At 37.9% G+C, this 11,160-nt stretch overlaps 1 protein-coding gene across 1 annotated transcript; it reads right to left on the bottom strand.

The window, feature by feature from the left end:
• Nucleotides 1–238: 238 nt before the first annotated feature.
• On the bottom strand, nt 239–7,817 carry LOC101733987 (protein kinase C delta type-like). Its single transcript, XM_004914837.4, has 9 exons — nt 7,343–7,817; nt 5,589–5,698; nt 5,309–5,476; nt 4,320–4,411; nt 3,688–3,750; nt 3,147–3,285; nt 2,708–2,899; nt 2,003–2,131; nt 239–1,704 (listed from the first exon to the last, which is right to left on the bottom strand). Exons 1-9 carry the CDS (start codon nt 7,815–7,817, stop codon nt 1,588–1,590), a joined length of 1,485 nt encoding a protein of 494 aa, XP_004914894.2. The 3' UTR covers nt 239–1,587.
• Nucleotides 7,818–11,160: the final 3,343 nt, after the last annotated feature.

The following is an 11,160-nucleotide window of genomic DNA, read 5'->3' as shown; positions in this document are numbered from 1 at the left end:
TACTTCTGTGATTTAACACAGGTGGAAAAATGCCCTGCGTGTTGTTGCCCTAAGTCATTTTTACATTTTTTTGTATGGGCTTAAATCTTGAAGAGGCCGACTTGCTTAAATTACAAATAACCTTCTATACATTTAATACTTACTACTTGTCACTCATCACATTCACTCCATCCGTAAACACTCACAAAAACACATGCACACTTTCATGTCTAATTTTCCTAAATGAAACACACCATACTCATTGCATTTTTTAAGAGGGGCAATTAAAGACTTTATTTTAAATTTATTTATAATTTTTATAACTTATTTATTTTAAATTTGAAAAAGATATTAGCTGTGACGGGGAGAGGTGTTTATTATAAATGGAGGAAAAGATGATGGCTTATTATAGTTGATTCAAAGGAAGGCGAAAAACCCTTCTGAAGCTATAGCCAATTTGCCTCAGACAGGGAAAAAATTCCTTCCTGATTCCAAAATGGCAATCGGACGAATCCCTGAATCAACGTTGTGATGAGAGAGATGTAACCTTGTATTGTTTATTGAGGGGGGGTATGTGATATATATATATATATGACTGGTGTAGTGGAAGCAAGTTGGTTTTGGGGAAGTTGCAATATTATTATGATGTAGTGAGAAATGGAAGAGGTATGTAAGTCTAGAATTGAGTAGTGGCAAATTAAGTGTGGTGGTGGAATATGATTTTAGGCAGAGAGGTGGTATATTAAGTAAGGATAAGGGATAGAATGAAATATATGCTGTGGGAAAAGGGGATTTTTTGAAAATTTCAGCCACATAGATGTTATTGGCTGCTTTGACTAGATGTTATTGGCTGCTTTGACTAGAACAGGTAGAGCAGATGGCATGGTTCCTGAGCAGCTGATGTAAATGGCAGATGGATCAGATGGTAGAAGGTGCCGATGTTATGGAATAGAGGAATAGATGTTAATTGCAGATGGAAAATATGGTAGCATTTATTAATAAAATTGATGACACAGATTAAAGATGGTATAGATAAAACAGACATAAACAGCCTTAGAGAGTAAACAGATAAGTTGGTTAAGTAGATGTTACTCTCAAAGTGGATACAAAGAAGGACAGTAATCTGTTATATTAGTTGGATTTGATGGTAGCGCATCTTAGATGGCACAGACAGATACACCTTGGTGAAGGGGCAACAGTATGTTAAGGGGTAATCTGTGTCAATTGCAGAAGGTGATGTTTGATGGAGTAAATGACACAGATTAAAGTTGTTATGGTAAAATACCAGAAAGAAAATCCTGAGGTAGTTTAGCCAGGTGAAGCAGGTGACCCACTGAGTTGGACTAGACAGTAAGGGCAGATAGAAACAGCAGGGCCAGTTTAACAGATGGCATAGCCAGACAGATGTTTAAGGTGATGGCCTAGTTAGATGGTGTAAGCTGGAGACAGAGCAGAAGTTAGGAGGCAGATGATGGAATAGGAATGATGGAATAGGAATGATGGAATAGGCGGGGCCTTGGGGAAAGGATGCAGATGTTGATTGACATTTGATGGTACACTGTGCATGCAAAAAAAGGATATTGTGCATCATCGCTTAGCTGCACTGAGTCACTCCTGCCAGCTGGGACTCTGATAGGAAAACCCTTCAATGATGTTAACTCCTCTTGGTGCACTCTCATGCAAAAATAAGTTGTTCCCTTCATTATTCCTAGCCGGTTGCTGCAACTATGAAAAAAAAAACACTTGTCAAATTTCTATGAGAAGCCCCATTTTAAGCAAAGAATAGTTAACAATATAAGTATTTGGTATATAGAAAGAATTATCAAAGCCTATAGATGTCACTGTACTAGGGCTCTGGCCCTGGTCATTTCTGCAAAGATAAATTTACAGGTAATACAGTATTAATCTGTGCAGTAAGTGAACCATATTTTATATTTACAAACATACTAGCAGAGAAGAAGTGGAAGTACTGATAATGAGTGTTTACAGTAGTTTTCCACTATCCCTGCAGTAATGTACTTACAGCTTCTAGCTGGAATGGTGGTGACAATCTCCTGTTTTCCAGTGCTTCCCAGTCAATTGAATCAAAAAAGACGCATTGCCTGATGTTTCCGTTGATACCATAACGACTGGAAGCCTTCTTCCTCAGGAGCTGGTTATAAGAAAGACAATTGTTTAAACATTGTAGAAATTAGTTGTACATCAATGATTAAAACTATATATATTGCAATGACCTCCATCATGTAGCATAGCAATATCCAGTAGCAATTTATTATAAAAGTATGAAGTGCAATTCTTTATAGAATATGCGATGCAAGAGAGAGAATAGGGTTCCAATTTACCTTAGACCCTTCTTACTGTCTAATTTTCCTTACATCTAGAAAATGTGTAAATAGGACACAACCAGCAACTTGACACTGAATACAGAGCAACAAAATAGAATACACATATATTCTGCTGAGTGCTGCACTTATCCATTTACATTGTTATTGCTGTCTTGGTACGAATTGTTTCTTTGAGTTTGCATATGGTAGCATGTGGTTTCTATTATCCAAGTACTAGAAAACCTCTGGTTCATATGAGAGTAAACATTACTGGGTAAAAGAAAACTCACAGGTAATGTAAACTAATGCCGTAATGTATCTTCATCAAGGGTATATCATCAAGGGAGATGGGTACATTTGTTATAGAGATGTATTAGAGAGATAAAATAATTGCTCAAACTCACCTTTTTAAGGAGAGTGACTACTTTGGAGGGAGTCCAGACTGGAACTTTGGGTCTATCCTCAAGGATGGAGTGTCTCAATTTTGCAACCCCATTTTTGTCATTAAATGGGTACCTGCCAGTGGCCATTTGGCACAGGATGATGCCAAATGCCCACCAGTCCACCGCCGCATTATATTGCTGGTCTTCTAGCACCTTGAGGGAAAGGTAGATTACTTAACAAACAGCTAAACATTTCCAAAGCAGTTTTCCTATAATATGTTCATGCACCATCATCATACTCAACCTAGTGCTAATATATTAGGCCAGTATACCTAGTTCTCAGCCCATGGGAGCCAACAGTAAAAATGCGTAGTACCCATTTTACATTCACAAATACCATTAAAATCTAGTCTAGTGGAGTCCTCGGAACAGATATTGCAAAGAGCTTAAACTCCCTTACCTCTGGAGCCATGTACTTCATGGTTCCTCTATGGACACAGATTGTGTCATTGCCAAAGATGTTTTCTGCTGCCAGGCCGAAGTCTGCAATCTTGATGTGACCCTCGCTACTTACCAGGATGTTGTCTGGTTTGAGATCACTGCACCGTAGAGAAATAGTTTAGACATATAATAAAATAACCCACATTTCTGTTATGTTACCTGCTATAGGAAATTTTGAAGCATTAAAGGAAACTTCCTCCTCCTAGCAGTTTCTTATAAAACTTACACAAAATACTGCAGCTGCATGAAAACATATTGATGTAGCATGCAATTTCCATAAGACTTTTATGCAGCATTTTTCCTGTGTCTATAATGAACCCAAACACCATAAGTACAGGTCCCATGAGTAGCATATTCATCATGGTGCTCAAACACACAGGCATTGAAAGCATTTCACTAACACATATATCATATCAATGCCAGTGTGTAAGAACTCTTAGGGAATCTTTTCTCTTGGCATTTTGTTTAAATTGGAGAATTCAAAACAGGATTTAACTTACGAATGGATAATTCCACGAGAGTGAAGATACTGCAGGCCGCACACCATCTCCGCAGAGTAGAAGCTTTTCACGAAAGAATAATATTATTACCCCTATACTAAATACATATCATAAACTACACTGAATGATTTGAGATTTGAGAAAATATGAGAAATATGAGAAATCAGGTGAAATTAAGCAAAGTGATTATTTTATCCTTTAGGTGAATCACAACCCCCAAACCCACCCACTGCACAAACATATTTCAGGAGCATATATAACTTTTGCCTTTTTCTTTCCTTAAGGGCTACAAACACTTCCCTGCAAGTGTCCTAGCTGGATTATTCCAACCTGTGTGCAATAAATACATAGAAGACCAAGCTGCAGTAATACTATAAGTAAGTCAAATTTCTATGAACAGTCTATGGAAACTGCTCAGGCTAATCAACTGCTGCTGGTGCTTGTGCCAGTATGAAATAGATCCAATTTTGTTTGTATTGTGTGTAATAATAATATATATATACTGTATATATAGTATATATACTGAATATCCAACATCTTTAAGTGTATAGGTATAATCATTTATAGCAAAGTAATTATATTTCTTTAATGCTAATTGTTCCTTCTGCCTGCCATAGGTACTATTTTCTTACATCACTTGTCTGGTTTTCAGGTGGTGTTTCTTCGTGAGTAAATCCTTAAGGCTTCCTCTACTGGCAAACTCCATAGCGATGAATGCGTAGTTCTGGTTTTAGGGTAAAGGGGAAAGAGAATGACTCAGTACTGAACAGTTTAATGTAGACTTCTACATGGCTACTTTAGAACAAAGTACATATTGCACAAACAGGGGCATACGTATAGGAGCTGCAACTGTGCTTGGGCCCTGGTAGCATAAAGATATATAAAACCGGAATACTATTGACTGTATTGTTTTTGCTCCCTACCCCTGTGCTGTATATCGTTCAAATATTTCTCTAGAGAGCTGTTAATGATCACATTGCACCTATGGCATAATGATACAGGTATGGGATCCCTTATCAGGAAACCTGTTTTCCAGAAAGCTCTGAATTACGGAAAGCCCGTCTCCCATAGACTCCATTTTAATCAAATAATTCAGAATTTTAAAACTGATTTCCCTTTTCTCTGTAATAATAAAACAGCATCTTTTAATTGATCCCAACTAAGATATAATTAATCCTTATTGGAGGCAAAACAATCCTGTTGGGTTTAATTAATGTTTTATTAATTTTTTAGTAGACTTAAGGTATGAAGATCCAAATTATGGAAAGACCCCTTATCCAGAATACCCTTGATCCCGTGCATTCTGGATAACGGGTCCTATACCTGTACTGGGTTTGTCCATGATCTCAACCTGGGCAGATAGGGAGTAAGACTCTATGTTCTTGGGGGGAGGGCTGGAAACAAATTTCTAATAGCCCCTCTCCCAACCCCAAAGTATGAGAAATGGCAGATCACTGTGCCCACTTTTCATCATAATAACCCCCTCATCATCCACTCATGCCAGTACTAAAAAGTCTAAATGGCATCTGCACACTATGTAGAAGTGTGTGACTGACCTATGGAAGAGAGCAAAGTTTTTAAATAAATTGCATGGCATGACTGGCAATATATTATACAGTACCTGTGTTTGAAAGGCTGCATGCATATGGCACAGGTATGGATGCCCAGCTGCAACCCTTAGCACCCGTGCCTCCCGTAGAATGCTCTCTCTGTTCACCATCCGTGACTTCTTCGGGATGACCTTAATAGCCACTTGGTGATTGTTGGTAGGTGTGGAGGCCAACACGACCTATGAAAGGCAGAGATAAGAATTAAAAGGTTAACGACTTTTTTGTAGACAAAAAAAAAAACAGATATGTCTGACTTTTGTGTTTATATACAATAATGTTGCTGTAGCTTACTTGGCCAAATGTACCCTTTCCTAGTACACGATGGAATGTGTAGCTTGTGATGTCCAAAGCGGGGGGCCTCCTGGCCTGAACACAGGGCCTCTTCTGGCTGCATCCTTCTTCTGGGGGGGAGATATTTTATTAATCTCACTTGGCTGCTATCACATCCACAAAGAGCATTCTTTAATATAATTAACTGTAGCACTGTGCAATAAAAAGTTATATACATCAAACAGACACATATTTAAAACAAATCCCCACCTGTACAGGAGGTGAAGAGGGTCCTACTCCTCAGACCTTACATATTAATGGCGAATGTTTCCAGGTTATGGGCTGGGGATTCCTGTGGAGAATGTTTTTATAGTAAGGGAATACTGTAAAGTGATTACCAAACTATGGTAGTGCTGGACCCTCTGGAGGGGGGGTAGTAGTTGGTGGGGAGAATGAGACTGAAGGCCATTTAGGGTGATATTTGTGTATAATCCATATTTTCTTCTCTAGATACCCCTGAAGGTCAGCTTGTTTCAGGGGGAATTTGGGGTTGGAATGTACTTTTACATTACATTACATTAACATTTATTTATAAAGCGCCAACATATTCCGCAGCGCTGTACAATAAGTGGGTTACATACATTGGACATACAGAGTAACATATAAAGCAATCAGTTACCGATACAAGAGGTGAAGAGAGCCCTGCCCAAAAGAGCTTACAATCTACAAGGAGAAATGGTTGAGACACAAGGTGTGGGAATGGGCATGACCAGAGTTGTGAGAGGTGTGGCACAGGGTATTGCGAAAGTAGATTAGGGTAAGCTTCTCTGAATAAATGTGTTTTTAGAGATCTCTTGAAGGCAGAGAGATTGGGAGAAAGTCTGACAGTTTGTGGGAGCGAATTCCAGAGAAGGGGGGCAGCCCTTGCAAAGTCTTGAATGCGAGCGTGTGAGGAGGGAATGAGAGAGGAGTTGAGGAGCAGGTCAGTAGAGGAGCGTAACAAGCGGGTTGGATGGTATCTAGAGATGAGACTAACATATATATTTTATTAGAACTCTAACCATGCTGCATTGGTCGTGTTGGGCCTCAAATTTAATTGCAATTTAATTGCCCCAAGATTTCTGGTGCATTACAATTATTGAAAGAGTTTAGTTAACTTTATTAAACCCACAAATGACAAAAAGATATCTGTGGCTTACATATTACTGATCAGCACCAAGCTTTTCTATGAGACCAGTGCTTTAACTGTACAGTCAACACATTAATCTAATTACACATATGTGTATGGAGCCTTTCATTTGTCACCCCATGCAATCACCTGTTGTATATATATACTGTATATATATATATATACTGTATCTCCAACATATTTCTCATCACTTGAGTCACTTAGTGAAATCAGGGGCCCATATGAAACAGAGCAGCCTGGATTGCCAAGAGAGTAGAGGGAATTACTACAAAGGAGGTTTGAGTGGATTTGGGGCAGAGTTGGGTGGGTCAGGGGTATGGCCAGGTGGGCATATGGGACCTACATTTTCATACAGCAACCCTGTATATTAAAAACCATAAGATATGGACCACTTTAAATTCCCTTTATAAAGTGATTTTCAAGTTAATGGTCACAATTGCAGCATAAAATCACATGCAGATTTTATTGAAAAATATCGAAAAAGTACTTTTCCTAAAAACAAAGAGGACACAAACCCTTCAACAGCAAACCCAAGCCTGGCAAAAAAAGGTGAAATGTTTAATTATCTGTAATTTAATTTACTTACCAGCGCTGCTGCTGATGTCACTGGAGAGTTTTTGCCTCTTTTTCTTCCTTTCCTCCTCACTATCACTGTTGTTCCTAGTTTTTAAACTTTCCTTTTTAACCTTTTCTCCACTGTTCTCTCCCCAATCGCTGCTGTTGTCAGTTTTGCTACTGCTGCTTCTTTTTCTCTTCCTGATGTTACTGGAGAGTTTTTGCCTCTTTTTCTTCCTTTCCTCCTCACTATCACTGTTGTTCCTAGTTTTTAAACTTTCCTTTTTAAACTTTTCTTCACTGTTCTCTCCCCAGTCACTGCTGTTGTCAGTTTTGCTACTGCTGCTGCTTTTTCTCTTCCTGATGTTACTGGAAAGATTCATCCTCTTTTTCTCCCTTTCCTCTTCGCCATCGCCACGGTTCTTATATTTAATACCTACCTGTCTATTTCCTTCCAAATCACTGCTGCTTATGATGATAATACTGCAGGAAGTTTTTCTCTCCATGATGTTGCTGGAGAGTTTGATGGGATTGACTGTTGGTCCTCCTTGTCAATCCCTGCACTAAATAACACTTATGGGTATTTAATCAGAATTAAATGAACCCACAGTGTTTGGAGGCGATGTTATTTAATAAATTCTGTAAGGAGTAGACTCCTACAAACGCAATCCAAAGGCCTGTCGCTCTAAATTCGCCAAAAAAATCGCACGGAAAAAACGCACTCAACCTGTCTGAAGACCTGAGCAGATCTGAGATAAAGGCAGTTGGGCCAACTGACACTTCTGGCATCCCAGTATGCATCACAATGACTGCATCACATGGCTGTATCAGCCTAGAGTAGGGACTGGCACACTGGCACGCATGCTGTAAAGTTTGTAGAGACAAGACCCGGGAGTCTAGTTTTGCATCACTGGGAAGGGATATAAATGTGAATCATGTTGAGAGGAGCCTTAATAGGGACTTTCAGTGAAGAAGGGGAATATAAGTGCAATTTAAGTTGCAGTTGGTCTATTGGATCTATTAAGCTGGTTTATTGTAGTTAGGGACTGCACATGATGCACATGTAAGTGTAAAATAGAAATGACAGAAACATGGGTACAGAATTGTGCCCATTACAGTTACATACATGCCACACTTGTGCCTGTCCGTACTAGTGCAACACCCAGTTTTCTGCTGATTGAGTGGCTATGGAATAGTGGAACTGATGTGAAATGCACCAAATCTTTTAAAAGATATGGGGATATGTTTAGAAGCAATGTTTGTAGTCTGTTCATAGCCTGTATGTTCAGGTTCTGTAATGGCATCTTATCACCACAAAGCAGCGGCCACATAATTCCTAAAGTTGCCTAAAGTTAAGATTCAAAGGCATCACTGCTCTCCATTATAGAGCGTGTCTCTAGTACTGAAGATGGGTCCCTCCAGATAAACCTAAACATGCAGACTCTAGTGCAGTGGTTATGTATAATCTAAACTTATCTTGCTACAGGTATTCACTGCACACATGTAAGGCACCGTCCGGCTGCTTAGAAAGCATTTTAATAATAAAAAACTAAGGCCTCTGAAAAATTTAGCATTGCACGTATTTTTCCAACTGAGGAAACTTGTCCTAATGTTGAAGGGTTTGTGTCCTCTTTGTTTTTAGGGAATGGAAAGTACTTTTTCAATGTTTTTCAATAAAATCTGCATGTGATTTTATGCTGTAATTGTGACCATTAACTTGAATATCACTTTATAAAGGGGATTTAAAGTGGTCCATATCTTGTGGTTTTGAATATACAGGGTTGCTGTATGGAAATGTAGGTCCCATATGCCCACCTGGCCATACCCCTGACCCACCCAACTCTGCCCCAAATCCACTCAAACCTCCTTTGTAGTAATTCCCTCCACTTTCTTGGCAATCCAGGCTGCTCTGTTTCATTGGGGCATTAGTGAGCAGTACAACAGAAATACGTTGTGTGACAGAATATTATGTTGATTTTCACAAAGAAAGGAATTTTTAAAAAAGAAAGCTGTGTTTATTTGGTTTATTGTATTTAAAGTATGTATTACAAAAAAGCCAAAAAGTAAAAAAAGGCTATAAGATTTAAATTTAAGCATGCAGATTCAGTCCTCTAGTGACTAAAAAAATGAAAAAAAAAAAAAAAAAACCAATACAATTTAAAGATTGAGTATGGAACAATCAAAAAAAGTTAAAATTAAACATCTTTATTATAATCCATTAAAATGAACCCCATGTAGAAAGCCTGACCCGTTTCATGCTTATACAGCACTTAATCATAGGCTCAAAGAAAATGATTATTTGTATATCTATAAATACATGGTATAACCACACCCACCCTAAGTAAAACCAATCAATGTAGAGCAACTCACTGCCCCTGTATTGCACACATTTCCATTCATTAAGTTAACTCTATCCAGTAAAAAGTCAGTTTTACCAAAGTTAAAAAATACATACCACAGGGCTACAGAGTGAAAATACACAAAATATAAATAAACAATACATTTTTCACACATAGCAAGTAACATCAAAAGTAAAATTCATACCAAAGGGTATACGTGTATGAAAATAAAAAAAATCCAAAACATTTCACGTTTACTGAGAAAGGTAAGGGCATCTCCTCCTCTCCATACAATTTTTATTTGTTCAATTGCCTGTACTGAAAAGCATTTTTTATCACTATTGTTAGTGTGCAAAGTGTCTAGTGACATTACTTTTATATGCATATTTAGTATTACAAATTTGACCAATATGTTCTCTTACTCTGTCCTTCAGAGCCCGCATTGTGCATCCTACATATAGTTTTGTGCATTTTTGACATGTCACTAAATAGATGTACTGCTGTACATCTATTTAGTGACATGTCAAAAATGCACAAAACTATATGCTGTACTGTTACAGTACTAGATGCTGTACTGTTACAGTTAATTAAACTCTGTATTTTATAGCTTTTATTCGTAATTGAAGAACGAAATTCCTTTGAGACTTTGAGGTGTTCGCACGTAACACAGCGTCTATTGCCTCATTTCAAACGCATCCTTTTACATCCAAAAAATGTTTTTTAACTCCACTTTTACTCTTAAAGAAACTAGGAGATAGTCTGTCCACTGAGCCTACAATTAGATCACATGCAGATACTGTGGTGGTTGTTCTCATGGTCACCCAATTGTACTTTCTAATCAATATCTGACGCGGCGCAATCCTTCCATAGGCTGGAGTACCATTTTCATTTGTGATCAGCCTATAGAAGGATTGTACTGTCACAGCCCAGTGTGACACAGCATGTCTGCTCTCAGTCACCTTCATGACAAGCAAGCACTGGTGGGCTGGGGTGGCAACTCTTTAATAATGCTGATACTTTTCTATGAATTTTCATAGGAACATGTTAGTATTACAAACCCTCAAAACAAATTATTCAGAGTGTTCTTTTGAGCATTTTGCCATTTACATTTATTATTTTTCTTTAGTTTTCAAGATATTAGCAACATTACACTGCTGTAGATTTTACTTCTGGACAGTCAGCAGAAAATTAAGTTAGTGAGAAAAGGAAAGTCTGCAAGTGATGTTGCTCTGTTTAGAACTAAGTATGGAAACATCAGATGACACTCACTAACTAAACTTTCTGAGCAGAGCAATATCGCAGGACTTACCTTTTCTTGCATTTATTTGGCCTAAACAAATAGCAGGTGGTACTGTTGTTTCAAATTCATTTCATTACATATTATCATACTTTGAAAACCGATAATATCTTGAAAAAAATATTTAAATTGGAAAAGTGGTGGCAATTAATTTTACATTATTAGCTTTAGATTTTATATTTCCTTTATTCCCTCAACTGTTGTAAGATTATT

The sequence above is a fragment of the Xenopus tropicalis genome, chromosome 5 (genome assembly GCF_000004195.4).
Source record: "Xenopus tropicalis strain Nigerian chromosome 5, UCB_Xtro_10.0, whole genome shotgun sequence".
Lineage (NCBI taxonomy): Eukaryota > Metazoa > Chordata > Amphibia > Anura > Pipidae > Xenopus > Xenopus tropicalis.
Note: the sequence above shows the minus strand (reverse complement) of the source record. Positions and strands in the feature narration are given on the sequence as shown.